At 50.8% G+C, this 19654-nt stretch overlaps 1 protein-coding gene across 1 annotated transcript in view; it reads left to right on the forward strand.

Annotated features, from left to right (window-relative positions):
* The first annotated feature begins 4346 nt into the window (after positions 1–4346).
* The window catches only part of CPXM2 (carboxypeptidase X (M14 family), member 2), a 100709-nt gene continuing 85401 nt past the window's right edge, over positions 4347–19654 (forward strand). The window contains exons 1-2 of the mRNA XM_012642394.1: positions 4347–4767; positions 15195–15293. Coding sequence (XP_012497848.1) covers positions 4482–4767; positions 15195–15293 — 385 coding nt within the window. The 5' untranslated portion in view covers positions 4347–4481. The remainder of the gene's footprint in view (positions 4768–15194; positions 15294–19654) is intronic.

Genomic DNA, 19654 nt, shown 5'->3' on the forward strand with positions numbered 1-19654 from the left:
ATAATTAGGGAAATGAGCAGGTGTGAAAGTTCCTTTTGAAAAATGCTATGTAGGATCTCTTGGTGGTGGTAAAAAAAAAAAAAAAAAAAAGAAAACAGTCTGCAATGGATTAAACACAAAAGACAAAAGCCTGGTCCTTCACAGAGCATTTGAGAAGCATTTTTATTCTCTCTGGAATTGTAAAAGTCTCGGCGATAATTAGGGAAATGAGCAGGTGTGAAAGTCCCTTTTGAAAAATGCTATGTAGGATCTCTTGGTGGTGGTAAAAAAAAAAAAAAAGAAAGAAAAATGCTGTGAAAGTATTGATGTCTTGACAATATTTGCTTCCAAAAAACGTTCTCTGGATCTGTACACTCTATTGTTCCTTGTCAAGCAGCTTAACATAAATCTCCTCTGTGGGGCTCATAAATATTTGAAAAATTATTGGCCGTGTAAGGTGTTTGAGGATTATTTGACAAGTACAGATTTATATTGTATAACAGAAGTTGGCTTTACAGAGTCCTCAGTCTAAGGGATGAACGAATGGACAAACATTGGCTCACCCTGCTTAGTAGAAGTGCACTTAGCAGGTTGTCAACGGAAGAAAACAATGGGTTGACTTTAAGAAACACCGTTCGGAGAACTCAGACCGCAGGAAGCTATCCTGAGCCGCCATTTTGGTTGCCCAATTGGCTCCAGCCTCTCTCACCAGCTGGAGTGTCTGGTTCCACATCCCTCTCCTAACATTCAAGCAGAGTCAGCACGTTCCCATTCTCCCCACAGTGTCTACACTATGGGGAGACACTAACGGCCCTTCCTTAGGGTTCCAGACATGTGTTAAATAGACAAATTATTAGGTTGAGAACAAAAGGGACCCAGAAAGAAATACTCTTTGACTGATGCCAGGAAAGACCCTAGCCAAGATTAGTCGTGTAAAAGGAGTTATTGAGAATGTTATGCCTTTCTTATCCTCTGCTGGTTTCTGTGGAGGATGCAAAATTAGCGGATTATAATAATCATTTGTTTATAAAGGGCTTATAAATGCTGCGCAGGAGGCCACACCTTATGGCTGCCGCCCACTGGTGTGTGAAGAGAACTGTCTGGGTGAGTAGGTGTGCCTGGACTCTTACCCAGAGGGGATGGACTTACGGGGGATTGTGAGCACCGCGGATTCTTCAGGAGGGCAGCAGCACTGTGAATGGGTGTTTCAGGGAGCACAGCTGGTAGCCTTGAGTCAGAGTGGACTGCAGGCCAGAAAGGCCAGACGCAGGGAGAGCTGCTAAGCAAGTGTTCCAACAATCTGCCACGGGGCTCTGAGCGACGAGCGAGGCTGGGACTGCCAGCCGGAACCGAGGAAGAGGCAAATGCAAGAATATGCGCTACAAGAGCCACAGGACTCACTGACCTGTTGGGTATATTAGAAGGCAGAGGAGCGGGCAAAGGTGACAGGGCAAGTCTGCAGCTAGAAGCTAAGGAACTGGGGACCCTCCAGGGCAGATAGGCAGGAGTTGGGAGGCAGGATGAGGCTTGCAGACCAAGAGAATGAGGTCAGCTTTGCCACCCCATCTTCCTAAACCTCACGAACTCGAACTGTGCACATTTCCAGGAGAGCAGCCCCAGAGACAGGGAGTCCGAGGTAGACAAAGGACACTCTAGGAACCGTGCCATAGGCTGCTGTTTTGGGAGAATTGGTGTCAGTGCAATCAATTCTTGTTCTATTTGTTCTGCTTGCTTTAATTATGTGTCTCTCCCAGGAAAACAAACAAACAAGCATTGATAGGGAGAACAGTAGCGAGTGGGGCTCATTTCCTGATTCCCGGGGTGTGTTGAGAACCACGTTTGGGTGGGACAGTCTGGACACTCACCAGACACTGCAGCATACATGTATGTTATGTTGTGTGCCTAAAAGGTGCCCGGAAGGAAGGAAGTGTTTCGGAACTAATGGGTTTGGGGCTACCAAGATTGATGCTGCCTGACTTTAGATACTGGATAAAGACAGAAGAGCAGGGTTTAGTCCTGGCCATCGCCAGTTTGCTGTGTGTCCTGGGGTGAGGCTGGGCCTCAGGCTCCTCTGTAACATGAGAGGGAGAAGATTAGTCTTAAATATTAACTGTCAGAACTGCTTGAGAAGCTTCTCAGACACGCAAATGATTGAACCCACACTTCAGGAGATTCTGTAGGTCTGGGTGGGTCCTGGCTGTCTGTGTGCAGGCTTGGCAAGCTCTGTGGGCTGTCATGGAGGTGGTGCCAGGGCATGGCACTGCCCTGGACAATCTTTGCAGCCCCTGCTGTCCTGGAGCCTCTCGTTGGTGTGTCACGCAGCTGGCTGGAACGCTGGTGTGCAGCTCGCTGCTGGAGCCGCTTTCTGTTTTTCCGGTGGATCCTGTGCTGCTGTCTGGAGCGTCTGGCTTCAGATGAAACAGCGCCTGCCAGTGAGCCCTGGGGACAGATCATGGAGGACGGTGGGGGGGGATTCAGAGGGGTCACAGGAGCTGCCCAGCTACGGCTTGCTTGCAGAGTGGGGGGTGGGGAAGGGGGCCCTTCTCTCCTCTCTCTCTGGAGACCTCTGATGGCTCTGGGTTCTGGGATGTCGTGGGGATTTGACAGGCAGGTCGAAGGCCTCCAAGTCCTCCCAGATGGGACCCGCCTCAGCCTTCAGCGTCCTCCTCTCGCTGTGGTCACTGGGAGCCCAGAAGACTGGTTCTAAAGGATGGCCTGATGGGTGGCCTGTGCGAGGACAGTGAGACAAAAATGAGGCCAAGAATGGCAGTTGTCCTGGACCAAGCCCTGCCCACAGTGGGGGCTCAGAAGTGTGACTCCCTCACTCCCAGGGAAAAATGAGGAGTCCTTGACCTGGTGCCCGGATTTAGCTCGGTGGCATCCTGGGATCACACCACAGGCCCAAAGGGACTGGGAAGGGGATAGGCCAACCCAGGGTTTGGGTGTCAGTCTGTCCCTGGGGTAGGCATAACAGCCCCACGAAGTTGTCTATACCCAAATCCCGAGAACCTGTGAATAAGTTAGGTTAGGTGGCAACATGGACTTTGTAGATGTGATTAAAGTCATCACCTTCAGAGGGGGTGATTGTCCTGCATTATCTGGGTGGGCCCATCTAATCACATGAGCCCTTAGAAGTAGAGAACTTTCTCGAGCTGGAAGGAGGAAAGACGTGGCAGGAGGGGAACAGATTTGAAGCCGTGAGAGGGACTCGGAATACCAACACTGCATGCAAGGCCTGCATGCAAGGGCCAGAGAGAGGCCTCGAGGAGCCCAGGGAAAGCACTGGAAGGATGCAGGTGGCCAACAGGAGGAAATACTGGCCTTGGCTGATATTTAGTAAGTAAACTGCATCCCACTCCTACAACTGCAAGGAACTGAACTCAGTCAGTGCCCTGAGTGAGCTTGGAAGTGGATTCTTCTCCAGAGGGTCCCCCAAGAAACCCAGTCCTGCTGATCCCTTGATTTTAGCCCGGTGACATCTGCATCTTCTAACTTGCAGAGCGGTGGGATGATAAATAGGTGTTTGAAGCCACTAAGTTTCTCATAATCTGTTATAGCAGCAATAGAAACCCGTGCAGTCCCTGGTTCCCTGACATCCCAGCATGGAGAGTAGAAGCCACAGGGCTATGGGCTTGGACAGCACATAAAGGACCCACACAAAGGTGACCAAGGGTGGAGATACTTTCTTGAAAGGTAGTGAGCTGGAGGGCCTCTGGTCAAGCACCTGCTCTTTGATGAACAACCAGCCCTCTTGTGACTCCTGGGATGGCAGCCCTTGGGGTAAGTCCACTCTCTCCCAAGGTCCAACAGAATCACAGCCCCAGATGGAAGCAGGGGTCTTCCAGGGGCACCAGGCCCGGCCCCCACAAAATTGTACTCCAAGGAGCCCTGGGGACCTCAGGAATTCCTCATTCACAGTTCCTGAAACGGATGCCTGTCAGTGGGGAACGTGCGTCTGCAGCGCTGCCTGGGCACCAGGCAGCGGTCTGGATGGCTGGAGGCCAGTTTCGGACGCTAACTTGCTTTTAGGACCTTGGGTCATGTTTCTCCACCTGTAAAACGCAGAAATGGAACAGCAGGCCTCAAAGTTTCCTTCTAAGATAGAAACTCCTTAAAGTTTCTGGGGAAGCCGTGCCCAGCAGGGCATCACGATGGCCAGTCTTGAGGGGAGAAGGCAGGGGAGGGCTGGAGACAGTCCCCCGGGTGGAGTGGCCCCCAACACCTGCCTCAAGGGCTGCCCCGGCGGGGTCAGAGGGGAGAGGGAGGGACGAGGAAGGGCGGGGACCGGCCCCCCTGCGCCCGCCCCGCGCCTCTGCACGCCCCTCCCCGGCCGGCCCTGCCCAGCCCAGCCAAGCCCGCGGGCCGATCACACGCGCCGCTGGCTGGCCGCCTCCCGCGCCCGGGGAGCCGCGCTGCTGTGCCCCGCGCCCCTGTCCCGCGCCGCCGTCCGCCCGGCGCTCCCGGTGCCCGTGACCCTGCCCGGGGCGCGGGGCGGAGCGGACATGGCCCGCCGGGGGGCCGCCGCGCCGGCGCTGGCCCTGGCGCTCCTGGCGGTGGCCCTGTCTGGGGTCGGAGCGCAGGGCGCAGCCCTCGAGGACCCCGACTACGACGTGCAGGAGATCTGGAGCCGCGAGCCCGAGCCGGAGCCCTTCTCGCCGCCGCTGCCCGCCGGGGCCGGGGTGGAGGAGCGGGAGCCGCGCCCTCCGGAGCCCCGGCCGCCCAAGAGGGCCACCAAGCCCAAGAAAGCTCCCAAGAGAGAAAAACTGGCTCTGGAGACGCCTCCACCAGGTAACTTTCTGCGCAGGGCGGCCCAGGCGACGCCCGTGGTTGCGTGCCTCAAGGGGACAGCTGGCTTCCCTACCTGAGTGTCTGGGACGAGTGAGCCCCGCGAACCGACCCGTCGCTGCCACGGCCTCCGCAGAGACGGCACCTGTGCTTCCCGCCGGCCCCTCTCAGCGCCCCAGAACTTGACCGTGACCCACTTCCCAGCTCTGGCTCTCTTTGCCAGGCAGAGACGGCGCTGTGCGGTTGGGAGGCTGCCAAGGGAGTGGAGTCCCTGTGCCCCAGCTTGAAATCCCCTGGGGAAAGGAGCTCTCTGCAGAAAACTTTTTCTTTCTCTGCGCACTTCTTCAGTCTTCTTGCGGCACTTTCTGAGAGTGAATTTTCGTCGACTTGGTGATGTGAATGGCTGGCCTGTTTTGGCAGGTAGCCTTCTGGGGAGAGCTCTGAGTGGGCCTTTACCCAACCTGTGTCCCCTGAGCTCCCCCTGCCCCGCAGCCGGTCCCTTGAATCTTCTGCCCCACCAGGCTGGATGGCGCAGCCAGGGGAGCCCATGCCTGATCTCTGCTGCAGCCCGGACCCCCAGAGCTACGGAAAGGGCCGACTTCTATCCATTCACCCCATCCATTCCCCTATCCTATCACTTCTATCCATTCTCAAATGCATCCTCAGTCTCTGCCAGGCCTGTCGTGGGGAAACTACTTCTGCTAGGTTTGTTACACACCTTGGGAAGTGTGCCTTTCTATTAGTTGTTCCAACTATTCTTTGCTCCAGTTGCAGGGGGCTGCAGGTCTAGTATTGCAAGAGTGGGGAGCGAGCAGGACTGTGGCCAAATTCTCCTGCTTGCAGTAGCCTTCTGGAAAGGAAATTTTATATGTACCACCATGACAGAGCTCCGGGCACAGAAGACATCGTCTTTGTTTGGATAAACCGCTCATGAAAGTCAGCGGGCAGGAAGGTGGTGCGGGTGGGGACCCAGAACTCTTGAAAGAGGGGGCCCATCTGAGCACCCCCTTTGCACATGCATGGAGGCCTTGTCGTGTTTCAGTCTATGGGCAACTTGGAATCTGCAGGCATTTCTGTGAGCTGTAAAACAGCTCTGAACAGAACCAGCCAGAATTTCCAGTGTTTCAGGAGGAGTTCTGGGGATTAAGGTGTATAAGGGCCGCAGTGGTTCAACCACAGGAGTGGGAGTGGGAAGAGACACTCATATTTGTAGGATGTCGGCTGTGACTATTGGGAGCTTTATGTTCTATCATCTCATTTACTCCTTTCAGTGGCTCTGGAGGGTGGGTGTTCTTGTTTTACTAATGAGAAACCTGAGGCTCAGACAATTTAAGTAACTTGTTCAGTGTCACTTGCTGGCTTGGGAGATTTGAAAGCCTTTCTCCTGTGTTTTTCACCTTGAGGCCTTTTAGGCTTGGTAGTTTGAACCAAATCTACATGTATTCCTGTTTTGTAGGGTCTGGTCAGTGTTTAGCCCAGCGCTGGGCATGGCAGGGTGGAGTGGGCAGTAGACGCATGTGTTGGGTTCTGGTAGTCACTGGGGTGGTGGCAGGAGGAAAAATGGGAGAAGTCCCAGGTTGGGATGTGAAGACCGTGCCTAACACCCAGGTTGAGAGCTCACCAGTTCAGGGATCTGGGGCTCATGGCTCAGCTTCCTGAACCGCAGCTGCGGCATCTGTGAACAGGAAGACTAGAGCCTCCCTTTGTCAATTGCTGTAAAGGCCTCTCGCCAGCAGCTTCCAGGGTGCCTGCCAGCTTACGGTTGTGCTGGTCCTGTGAACCTTCATTCACTCCGTAGGTGGTTACCAAGAGCCTGCTTAGCACTAGCGTCTGGGTGAGGTCCTGGGATAGAGAGAGCAGGACAGCCCTGGCCCCCACCCTCATAGAACTCACAGCAGTTAGGGGACTTTGAGAAAGTAATTAGGGTTACACAGAAGCGTGGGATGTTAAAGAGATGAATATGCAGAGAGCTCACCTAGTCTGGGGGCATGGGCCATGCTTCCCAGGGGAGGTGATGTTTAAGGCCTGACAAGAGAGTTGGCTTTGTTGTTCTGGGGACTCTGATTGGTGGCCAGCCATCATTCTCAAGACAGCTTTCTTTCCCTACAGAAAACATTTCAGAAAGTCATGGCCTGGCCTCAGCGGTGTCCACGGTGGTACAATGGGGAGGTGACTCTCCTTAGTCCTTTGAGCATCAGCACTCGTCAGCCTTGGACTAGGGTCTCTGGAGGAGAAATCAGGGTGCAACCTCATTTGCAAGAAAAAGATTGTTTGCTTTTGGAACATCATCTTGCAGGTAAAAATGGGCTATGGAATGAGGAAGCCCATTTATTCCTGGTGAATAGCCTCTGCCCAGCCCGGCCAGCCTCTGGCATTCACATGGATTGCCAAGCCCCAGAGGGACAACAGGCCCTTGGAAATTCTAGAGACTTAGATCAGAGGCCTCGTGGGGGAGCTGCCTCTGCCTCCAGGCCTGCCGCTATTCAGCCGCCTTTCTAATGAATTGCATGGGGCTTTTTAGAGCTCCCTTGACTGTGACAAGCCAAGTGCGACATTTTTCTTATACTTTTAACTGTCCTTTTTTTTTTTTTGGTGTTTGGTCAGAGGAACCCACCACTCTGGACCCCCAGTGGGGAAGTAGGGGAGACATTTAAGAATGACCTTCATTAGGGAAGTCAGTGATAGTTTTGTGCAGTGAAACCGCACTAGGAAAAAATTATTTTTTCCCACGTTAAATGGTGGCTTTATCTGTACACTGCTCATTCATTTCTGCATTGGAGCGTTTTGTAAGCAGGTGGTCATGATATCTTAGGAAGGCGTAATAACTTAGGGAGGAAAGAACACTGGGCCACGGCTGAGAGTGTCTAATGCAAACTTGTGTACTTTGCTTCCCTGGGTGGATGGTGCATGCTACGCATAGGGGCTGTCTAGGCACTCGGGTGCGAGTAAGAGGTTAGATTTAGAGATGCATAAGCATATAAAGCATATATAACTAATTTAACAGTCTATCATGTGCTTCATCTTTGCAGATGATAAAATATTTTCCAGATAGCCCTCCTCTTGCATAAAGGTGGGGTTCAGGGGAAGATGGAAGGCAAATCACCAAAGAAATGCCCATTGGGCATCACATGCTGCCATTCATTGAGGTGGCTTAGAGAACTGAATCCTTTGGTTAATTGAGAGTATTGCATTTTCCATGCGTGGCTGACAGATTTCCAGAGAAGTGGAGCCCTGATGTACTGAATGGAATGAAATCTTTAAAAACATTTATTTAGGTTTTTATTTTGAATTAATTATAGACTTATAGGAAATTGCAAAAGTAGTACAGTGAAGTCCCATGTACCCATCATCTAGCATCCCCAATGACAATGTCTCAGGTAACTACAGTGCAGGGTTTCTCAACCTTGGCAATATTGACATTTTGGGCCACTTGTGTATGTGTGTGTGCGCTGATGGGTAACAAGGGGGTTGTTGTCCTGTGCATTGTAGGACGTTAGTAGCATCCAGTGGGTCAAGGCCAGAAATGCTGCTGACATCTTACAATGCATAGGACAGCAACTCCACTGGATTCCACTTGTACCTTCCCTGCCATTGTTACAACCAAAAATGTCTCCAGACATTGCCAAATATCCCCAGGGGCCTGAGAAGCACTGCTATATACAGTATCAAAACCGGGCATGGTGGTGCATGCCTGTAGTCCCAGCTACTCGGGAGGCTGAGGCAGAAGGATCGCTTGAGTCCAGGAGTTTGAGGTTGCTGTGAGCTAGGCTGACGCCACGGCACTGACTCTAGCCCGAGAAACACAGCGAGACTCTGTCTCAAAAAAAAAAAAAAAAAAAAAAAAACCCCAGGTAATTGACTATGGTGCAATCCTATTAACTAGATGACATACCTTATTCATATTTGATCAGTTTTTACATGGCATTCGTGTGCATGCTCTCTGCAGTTTTATTGCATGTGCAGATTTGTGGAACCACCACCACCATCAGGATACAGAACTGTGGGTTCTTTTTCTGAGTTGAACTGGGATTTTGGTATCATATAATTTCTGAGGTCCTCACTGTGAACGTTAGTTCATCCCAGAATTTCAGAGCTTGACGGAACCTACGTGGTCACTGAGGGCAAGTTCTTGTTCGCAGCAAGCTTCTGACAGTGAGCTGCCCGACCTCTATTTGTGCACTTCCGTGGAGGGGCTGTCACCATTCACTGGATGAACAGTGCTGATTGCTGAAATGCTCTTACTCATGTGGACCTGACAACATGTTTCTCTCTAATTCCATTTTTTCAGCTGTTTCTAGTTGAATTCTATGGTTTCTAGATCCCTACAGTTGGAACGACTGGGACCCAGCAGTGAGTGTCAGGTCTCCAGTTTTTATTTCCCAGGGTTAAGGATCAGGTAAGGGGCCACATTTTGGGCATGCAGGTAGATTTGGAGTGTTATTATTTTGCATGCCATCTCCACATTGATGACCTTGGTTTGTAGCCACGCTCTTTTTGGAGAAAAAAATAGAACTGAGAAATAAACCATAGCTATATAACTCACCTTTTCTCTCCCATTTGGCAGTAACAAACAAACAAAATAATAAACTGAATTATTGATTTGAATAAGTGATTTGAGGATTTTTTTTTTTTCCTTCTGCCTTCATTGCACATTGGGTTAGAAGTAGGCTTGGATGTGTGGCCTTTAAATTTGGGTTCCTCTTGGTCCTTTGTTCACTGCTTTCTTCAAGCATGGCAAGAATGCGCCACTGTTAGAATATGCCCAAACCCGCGTCCCGGCCATAGTCCTGAGCCCACGGAATTTGCAAGGTGGGCGTCAAGCCACGTTTGTTTGTATGTCTGTGCCTGGAATCATTGAGTTTGCATTTTGTACAGTGTTATGCTCCAGTGGTGGGGGAAAATCACCAAAGAGTTGTTATTTGAGCATATTTGGTTGTAAACAAAGCCCTTTCTGTTGTGTGTGCTGCAAACCAGTTGGTGGAAAGGGCTTCACATTTAAGCTTTGCTTCATCTCTTTTCAGAGTGTTTTGCAGCGTTTGGCTTTTGGATGGAAATGTCTTCTCTTGGGCAAAGCTGGAGTGTGAGGATTAGGAGAATGTGTTTGTCAATATTGCAATATATATATTTAAAAACAATCACAGTGCTATTAGTACACCTACACAGTTAACAAGAAATCCTTAATGCCAGATTATGTGGTCACCTTAAGAGTTAAATCCAAAGCGTTTTATCCAGGTAGACTCCCTACAAAATTCCAAGGGAAAGGACGTCGTTTCCTGTACATTAGCAAGCGGCTTTCTAAGACACCACCTCCCTTTCCAGAATGCTTTCCAAAGTCAACTACTAATTCTGGCACATTCCCTCCTGACTGTGCCCACGGCTCTAGAAACCAGGGCTGTGCATGGATAATAAAGGAGGACACACCCACATGTGGGGAAGCTGGCTTGGACGCCGTGGTTCTTAAAAATAGCCACTGTGTTTCCTCTGTGCCCCAAGTGCCTGTGCCTGCAGATCTCACGGGGGTTGATGCCTTTAGTGCTGGGACAATGAATGCCAGCCTGGCCTCTGGAGCTTGGATTTTTGAGGTGGGGGGGTCTCCTCTGGGTGTCCCTGGGGGACCAGGGAGCCTGACCTCTCAGGCTTAGTGCTACCAGCAATGGCTTCGCCCTCCGTGGCCCTCTCGGGCCCTGGCCACTGCAGCTGCTGCTTTGGGATCACAAGACTCACGAAATTAGGGTTTGTTTGGATGACCACATGGAAGGGCGAGGTCCACATCTGGCTGGCAGCCAGCTGGCTACTCATTGGGCATCAGGGGATGGTTGGCATGGCACAAAACACCTTCACATGTTAATTTAAGGGTCTGATGTCAGAGATTTGTATGGAATACCTGATCTTTGCAAGGCATGTGTAGATGATCCACGTGAAGTTTGTTCAGGATTCAGAGAGAGCTGGGGTCAAAGTCTGGCTCTGCATTCACAGGCACATGCGACTTCTCCAAGCGTCACTTCCTCACTGTGGCACAGGCACAACAATAACCCAAGTGTCCCAGGCAGGTGTGTGGTGGGATGGGTAAATGCCCAGCCTCCCGCCCTCTGGAGTGGCAGCTCAGAGGCACCTTCCCCGCAGTTCCTCGGACGCCCCAGCCAGGTCAAGTCCCCGTGGGTCCTGCCAGACACTGCAGCCTAGGTTACTGGTGCTTTCTTTCCCGTTTCTCACTCCCTTTGCCTTTTCGCTGGTGCTATGTGAAATCCTCTCCCAGATACAGTGCTGTGCCCCAGGCCTTCTTGTCTCGGGCTCTGTTTCCAAGTGGAACCCCAACTGGGACTGGCAGATAGAAACGAGGCCCTGCACGGTGCAGCCCCATGCCTACCTGCCTGGTTACCAGGTGTCTCTACCAGGCAAAGGACTCTATTTGGGTGTAAAACAGGAAAGTGGCTGCTGGCTACACGGAGGGTGGGAGTGCTGGCCACTAAGGCACTGTGGCACTAGCTGACCCCGTTTGTCCCTCAGGCCCCAGGTCTGATGGAGGCCGTGTCCTCCGCAGCAACGTCTGGCCAGGCTGGCTGTCCAGAGAAGACACAGTGGAGAGGGACGGTGGGGGGGATTTTGATCGACTGCTTATTTGATCCACCCGGTCACCCGGGATCCTTGCTCCTCCGGGAGCTGACTGTCCTCAGAATTGGATGAGGGCACAGGTGCTTCCTGCCCATGTGGTGGCCCTTTCCCTGCTAACATCGCGTGGAACTGCTTTTGTTTAGGCTTTCACCTGCGAGTCCCCCTGGCTCTCCCTGCGTGAGGGTCCCGGAGATCCTCGCGTGTTTGTGGTAAGCAGGAAGCTGTGGTTATCATCTGTCCTGGCACCGTGAGGCTGCATTTCTGGGGAGCTCCTGAGAACACGTGTGGTTGTTTTTTCCTCCTGATATGGGTTCCTTAACCAGTAGCAGGCAAGGACCTCAGAGTCTTGGGCAGAGTTCTTCAAAAGAGGGAATGCACGGTCTGCTTGACTGGAATTTCCTGGGGAAAATGCAAAAATGCAGTGAAGCATTTTTTTTTGGTTTCTGGGGGGTGCTACTGTAAGCTCTTTGTATAGAGAAGGGAAAAATAGTTTTCTATTAACCAAGGATTATATTTACCACCAGGGACCAGAATAGAACATGTGGCCTGCATTCCGTTTGCCACTTTTAAGGAATTCTGTTTTGTCACGCGGCCCAGACGGAGATGGCGATTTGGTTCCGGCTCCTCTGCGTGCTCCTGCCACTTGACTTTCTCCTTTCATCTGTGCGACCATATGCCGCCTTTCTTGTTGGGAGAGAGAGAGGGGCTGCGAAGGGAACGGGGCCGGGGAGCTATATGCAGTCTGGGAAGGGAGACAGTCTCCAGCTCTGTCGCCTCCTGGCTCTGTCGGTGACTGTGGGCAGGTCTCTTCTCCCTGCTGAGCCTCTGTGTTCCTGTAAATGATCCTTATAAGGAACTTCCTGCCCTCAGTGGGTCCTTGCCAAGAGTGGATGTTAGAATCGACGTGAAATGCCTTGTAAATTGTGAATCACGCTGCACACATCAGCTGTCACTCTTCCAGCAGCTGGAGTAGTGCTTTGTGGCATGTGGGCTTGATGACAGTATTCACGGCGAGAAGATAGACGCCGTCTTTGTTCAGTGATGCTGCAGGTCAGGCGCCATTTGTCCCATCCTTGGGGAAGTCTGCTCTCCACATGTTGGCCCCTAGGGGGATCAAACGCTCCTGGGTAGTAGGACATTTGCCCGACATCTGGATCTTTCCTGGGGTCCCAGAGCTGAGCAAGGCTGGGTTTTCTCATGGCCTGGATCTGCATATGGTAGTGTTGGGGTGTTACATGGGTCATGGCATTGGGGTGCTACCTGGGTATTACCTGGGCTGTGGTGTTGGGGTGTTACCTGGGCCATGGTATTGGGGTGCTACCTGGGCCACGGTGTTGGGGTGCTACCTGGGCTGCAGTGTTGGGGTGCTACCTGGGCCATGGTGTTGGGGTGCTACCTGGGTATTACCTGGGCCATGGTGTTGGGGTGCTACCTGGGTATTACCTCCTGGGCTGTGGTGTTGGGGTGTTACCTGGGCCGTGGTATTGGGGTGCTACCTGGGCCACGGTGTTGGGGTGCTACCTGGGCCATGGTGTTGGGGTGCTACCTGGGTATTACCTGGGCCATGGTGTTGGGGTGCTACCTGGGTATTACCTGGGCTGTGGTATTGGGGTGCTACCTGGGTATTACCTGGGCCACAGTGTTGGGGTGCTACCTGGGTATTACCTGGGCCATGGTGTTGGGGTGCTACCTGGGCTGTGGTGTTGGGGTGCTACCTGGGCCACAGTGTTGGGGTGCTACCTGGGTATTACCTGGGCCGTGGTGTTGGGGTGCTACCTGGGCCGTGGTGTTGGGGTGCCACCTGGGCCGTGCTCTCTGGCTCTCACTCTCCCTGCTTGTCCCTCTGGAGGCTCCAGAGAGGCTGCCCCTGACAACGAGAAGGCTTGCCATGAATGCTGACTTCTGGGGAGGGCTGGAATGGAACATTCTTTCCCAGAACTTTGGCTTTTTCCTCATGTAGTCTATAAATTTTTTTTTTGTAAAACATCTTATCTTTCTGCCAAATCAAACTCAGCATTATCAAAAGTTATGCCACCTATTTTGCCAAACAGCCAAGGTCTTTACAAACCCTCCGTCAGGCTCTTTTGGAGGTGGCCTTCTTTGACGGTTTTCCTGCCAGCCGTGACGTTCCTGCTCACAGAAATGGGCCACACGCCAGCAAGGCATCAAGGCAGATGTGGCCGTGCCAGGTCTCTGGGTCAGCCTTTCTCCTCTGGCTTTTATGAAAGTTTTGCTTTAGCGGCTGTAGACCCTAATCAGGACACTTAATTTTGTGATTTTTTTTTTTTTCCGGCTTACATGAAAAATGAGAGATATTTCCAGCAGGCATCACCCCAGAACATAACGAAAAGAGGATTTCTCTTGGCTGAGCCCAATATGCCCCTTGACCTCTTGAAGATTTAAGGTTTTCTTAATAAGTATACTTTTTACGGGGGGTGGTGACTGTAGATTAATCTGAAATGATTTGTTAATTGGCACAATCTACTATATGTTTTTTGGTATTTCAACTTACTTTTTACAATCCAAACTAAGTGTTTTTCTCCACAGACCTGCCCACCTCTTGTTTTTGTCTGTTTGGTCATCCACTGCCTTGCTGGTCTGTTCGTCTGTTCATTCCTTCATGAGACCTCTCATTTCCCAGGCTCTGGAGACAGAGCCGTGAGCAAAGCCAGACGTAGTCCCTGCCCCAGGAACAGATGTTTCCCACTGCCACTGTGAGGCTGCCTCCCAGGACAGGCGTGCCGAGCTGTGGCGGGGCTGCCGACGCCCTGCCCAGGTGTTCTTTCCCGCAGGTACACCTGTCTTCCAGCTGCAGGGGGCGGTCCTCAGCCACGGGTGGCTCACAGCTGTTCTCACCTCTGCAAAATTGCCCTGGGGAGGCTGCATCTCCCATTCCCCAGTTGGTCAGTTTGTAGCCAGAGGCCAAGTGCAGCAGCAACGGCAGCCCTTTGTTTCAAGTGGGGGCAACCCCATGCTCCTTACCTCCCTGTCTCCCTCCCTCCCTCGATGCGTCATATGCACCCAAACCCCTGCATCAGGCTCTGCTTAGAGGTGACTTGGCCCAAGACAGGTGCTATTAGAGCCCATCAAAGGAGGGTTTGGTTCTGGTGGGGAGGTCAGGAAGGCCAGTTTAAGGAGGTGATGCCAGAGCTGAGATTTACAAGATCTGCAGGAGCTAATTAGCTGTAATTGGCTCGGGAGTGAAGCGAAAGGAACTCCAGGAAGAGGAGCAGCACGTGCAACGCTGTGGTGGGGAGGAAGCGTGACTGAAGGCTGAGAGGAAGCACCGTTGCTGGAGCAGAGAGAGGAGAGTGCAGGGTGAGAAGCAGCTGGGAGGTCAGCAGGAGTGTGGCAGGCAGGCCTCCCAGGCCACAGCAAGGAGGCTCTCTAACTGGAGGCAGCGTCATCACACACAGGGACCAAGCCAGGGCCTCGGAGAGTGGGGTGGGAGGAGCCCAGCATGGTGCAAAATGCTGGCTCTGGACTTCCACGTCCTGTCCCAGCAATTATATATGATAGCCCTGGGCCTCCGTCAGGGTCGAACCTACTGCGAAAAACATTCAGCAATCTTACGGTGGTGACGGCTTGCACAAGTGTACATTGTTTTTATTAGGAGAGTTTATCTTCCTAGGTGTTTATAATAGCATGCTTTCCTTTCCTTTAACCAGAGACCCCTTAGAGTCCATGGCACCATCTTTGGGGTCAGGGGAGCAGAGGGGGAGCTGGCTGCTGTGCGGGGAGGATGGTTGAGTTCTCGGCATCCTGAGCCTTCCCTGACATATGTGGAAGTAAAGGCATCTCTCTCTCTCCCTTTTTAGGTAAAAAAAGCAACAGAAAAGGCATGAGAACCAAGAGCTCTGAGAAGGCTGCCAACGATGATCACAACATCCCCATGGCCCATGACGATGTCAGAGAGAGTAAGTGAGGCTCCCAGAGAGCCCCTGCCTGGGTCCTGTCACCTGTCCCGGGAAGGCGGGAGGGCGCAGGCCCTGGTGCGGCAGCCCGACTACAGATTCCCCGGGCGTGGGGCTCCCCGGGGGCTGCTGTCTATTCTTATCCATAGTGCGGGGGTGAGAACTTCCCGCGGCGTCTGCAGCGTATCAGACCTCACAGCCAGATTTTCCCGATTGATTCGACTAAAGTCATTTCTGAATTTCCTGGAGCTCTTGGTTGCTTCCCCCCTCTCCCTCCTCGAAGACAACATCATTTCCTTTCTCGTGGGACCTCTTAGCTGCCCACAGTCTTGGGTGTGCATTTCTTATTTCCCATCCCGGCCCAGAAACCTCTGTGGTCAGAGATCAAGTCTTCTGCTTCCAAAATACTCAGTGCTTGGCCTGGTGTCTTATGGTCACGTGAACAAATTGGTCCTTTATCTACCTACCTTAGAATGTTCAGAGGTATTAGTTCTAGACACAGGAATAAGCTCTGGCCCACTAGCTACGGCTATTACTATTATTGTATTTTTATTGTTCAAAACTGTGGTGTCCAGGATCACATTTCTGCTGGTATTAGTAATAGCAGCCACTTATTGAGCACTCGTGCAGTTGCCAGGCACTTGGCCCAATATTTGACATCTCCCAGGGCCCCTCTGAGTGGGTATTATTATTGTGGTATAGTAGGTATTATTATCATCATCCGTATCTTACAGATGCGGAAAATGACTTGGGGTAATTTGCCTAGGATTGTGCAGTTTGTAAGTGGCACAACAGGGATTTGAACCCAAGATTTTCTCATTCTAGACTTTTTGCTTTGCAATATGGGCTGCTCAGAATAAACGGTGCATTTCACAAATTTGCATTTGCAGAGGCAGGACTCATTTTCCGCTGACATGTGAGCCCGTAAGCCGTGTAACAGAGCTGGTTGTCACAGAGGGAACTGCGTGTTTCCTTAGGCACGAGGTAATGAATGAGGCTGTGCTTCTAACCAAGAGTTTGCCATCGAAGGAATCACAGAGATGACTAAGGTACCTGCTAAAGCACAAACAGAGTCAACAATAGTGAAATTTCACCGTCACTCACCCGATGTGAAATGTATTCCATCTTAAAGTGGGCAGGCGTGTGCCGTGCCCATCGGGAGGATTCCGTATGTTTGGGAGAGTGCATGCACGCAGCGTGGTGCTGGGCTGTGTTTATGCTGATTCACCCTGACGCTGTGGTCCTTTGGCGGCTCACCTGAATGGGGGCAATAGAACTGCCCACCTGGAGCAGGCCTTGGATGCTGACTTTTTGTGCTCTTGCAGGCTGACACAGCACCAGCTGTTTCTTTAGGATCACAAATGCCACATGGCTAAGGCAGCTTTGAGTGTTGGCCTCGCCTCTCTGGGTTCTTGCTGCCATCAGCTCTGGGCCTGGTAGTTCTTCACTGTCTTGTTCATTCTTAAATGCTTTCACACATATTTGACAACATATTTTGTCCAGATTTTTTTAGTAGCTTCCGCAGAGGGTTGGTTTGAATTATCTTAGTTCTTCATTACCGGAATTGGATGGTATTGAAATTCTGGGAGGCATTTTCAGAAGGATTTTGGAAGGTCCATTTCTATACACACACACACTGATGTCTGAGCTTGACTCTGCCACGGATATACCCCCTCCACATACCGCACCCTGCACTGGCCCCGTCGGGGCTGTCTCCTGACCTTGGCCTTGCAGCCCTGTCAGGTTAGGGTCGCTGTTCTCAAAGGCGGCCAACGTGGCTCTGAGTCACTGAATGCCCTAGCTGTCATTTTTAGCCTGTGAGACTTCTTCTATTAAAGAAAAAAAAAGGGGGAGGTTTGAGGACAATTAAGGACAAAAGCAACTGGCGGATCTCTGATGTGTGGGTGGTGGCCATGGCGGCGATGCACGTGGTGGCAGGCTGGTGTAGCGGTGAGGAACAGAGGCCTGGGGTCAGGGGCTGAGCAAATGGGGCTTCGGATGTGCACTGGGGCATTTTCAGGACCCTGAGTCCATCCGCCTCTTAGCATCTCCTAGGGTTGCACTAGGGGGCCTCGAGGGAGATGCGGAAGAATGTTGGGGTGCTACAGATGCCAGCCGCATCGCAGTCAAGGTGGTGGCCAGTGCAGAACGTAACCACATCGTGTTGTGTGAGCGGATGGCATTACAGAACTGGTCTCTAATGGGGAAGTCACCCTTGGGGAGCATCCACTTTAAGGGAGAGAATATGTCCATGGCTGTCACTGTGATTAAGGAGCAGCGTTGGCTGTGGCAATATCCAAAATACATTCTGGATGTTGTTCTGTAACAGTTTATGAAGTTGGTTGAGTCATTGCTGTAATTCTTCACCTTTCCCCATGTCCACACTCTTTGCCATGTATTAATAACTTTTCAGTTCTCTTTTCAAAAGGTGAAAGTCCCTTGGCTTTGGGCTGGTCCATGTGCCTTGTTTAGGCCAACAGACTAAGGTGAAGGGACCATGTGCTCGTTCTGAGCTGAGGCTTTGCTTGTCTCATTTGCCTTGTGGGCCTCTGCCATCTCCATGAGAAGAATGTGCCCCCTGGACCACTGGTCCAAGGAGGCTGAGTCATGAGTGGAACAGGCAGGGCCCAACCTGCAGCCCAGATCCACCCAGCTGAGCCCAGCTGCTCTACAGATGCCTGAGAAGTAAATGCTGATTGTGTGCCATTAAGAGCCTGGGGTTGTTTGTTACACAGCAATAGCTGACCAATACAATGAAGATAAAGAATAGCCTTGTTTTTTTAAAAAGATTTCATGGCGTTTTATAATTTAACCACCTTCAGGTGATCCACATTTAGGTTGCTTCTAATCTTTTGCTACTGTAACAGCCTTAAAGTGAAATTACCGTATGCTCATGCTATTTACCATGCATCGATTGCAGAATAATTTCCTACTTGGCAATTCCCACCACAATTTGACCCATTTCTGGCCTCTGCTTCTCTTTTTTCTCAGCCAGGTGGGGACTTGTCTTTCACGTGTCTTGTGCTTTAGTCTCTGCTCTCATGTTCTCTCTGCAGGGACTTGGACGGGCATCTCAGTTAGTGACTGGGAGGGCAACAGTGGCATCAGATTCTACACTCACTGGCTACCGAGACTCTGGATAAGTTACTAACTTCTCTGTGACTCAGTTTCCTCCTCTGTAACGTAGGGATAATATCCTCTTTATAGGCATATTGCGAAGATGAAATAATGTCTGCAGAGTGTAGCACACACAGCACATAGTAAACTCTCGGCAAATGTTAGCTATGATTTTGATATGCTTTCTCGTGATTTTTTTTTTTTTTTGTGCTTTAGAACAGAGATTGGCAAACTTCTTTAAAGGATCAGATTATAAATATTTTATGCTTTATTGGTTAAGAGGCGAAATCAAGGATATTATGTAAGTACTTACATAACCATTTAAAATGTAATCCTTAAAATATATAAAATTAATTTTTATGTCATGGACCATCCAAAAGCAGGTGGTGGGCTGGCTTGGCCCTCACAGGGGCTGTAGTTTGACATCCCTGCCTTCGAACTTAAGTGTTCTGCAAATGCTGCTTCCAGGAAGCCTTCCCTGAATACCTCTCTTTTGCTTTCCTGGTCCCCGTCCCCTCCTCTCTCATGTCATACTGATTCCTCTGCACAGCGCTTTGGTTCTGAGAGGCTATGAATGCTTCGAACTTCTGGGCTCAAGCGATCCTCCTGCCTCGGCCTCCCAAAGTGCTGGGATTTTTTATTTATTTTTCTATACTCCATCGACAAAGACCCCAGTTCAAGAAGAATAGATCTTTCCTTGTGGGTTTTAATTCTGCCTTTGCATTTTTAGTTTTCTTGATATTTGGGCTTATTTTAAATATTTTTCTATTTACTTCAGCATTGTTTTATATGGCAAGTGGAAGCCATGTCTCTTGGATTATATATTTAGGATGAACAATTTCTGGATAAAATATTTTCCTGACTATTATGTCAAATCTCTTTTAAAGTTACGTTATTTCTCTGAGTCTTTTGGATGGTGTACCTCGTTTTATGTTTTTTTTTGTGGCATTTTTGTTCCTCAGAGACTACACATTAGTGCGTGTTCTCTACTCTTCTTTGACTGAGGCAAGATCCAGCCAGATTTTCTCCAGGAGGGGCAGTCAAGCCTTTTCTGAGATCTATAAATGTTGACCAGGTTGACATGCAGATCCCCTAGTACAGGCCAGTGCCCAGTTTCTAGCAATCTTTTGTCTTTTACATATTTTTGCTCTTCTAAGCTGTCAATTTTGAGCCTCCCTCCTGCTCCTGGCCAGTAACTACTACCCTTGTTCCTTCTCAAAGATAGACACCATCAGAGACTACTTTTG

Source organism: Propithecus coquereli, unplaced genomic scaffold, assembly GCF_000956105.1.
Source record: "Propithecus coquereli isolate 6110/MARCELLA unplaced genomic scaffold, Pcoq_1.0 Scaffold179, whole genome shotgun sequence".
Classification (NCBI taxonomy): Eukaryota; Metazoa; Chordata; class Mammalia; order Primates; family Indriidae; genus Propithecus; species Propithecus coquereli.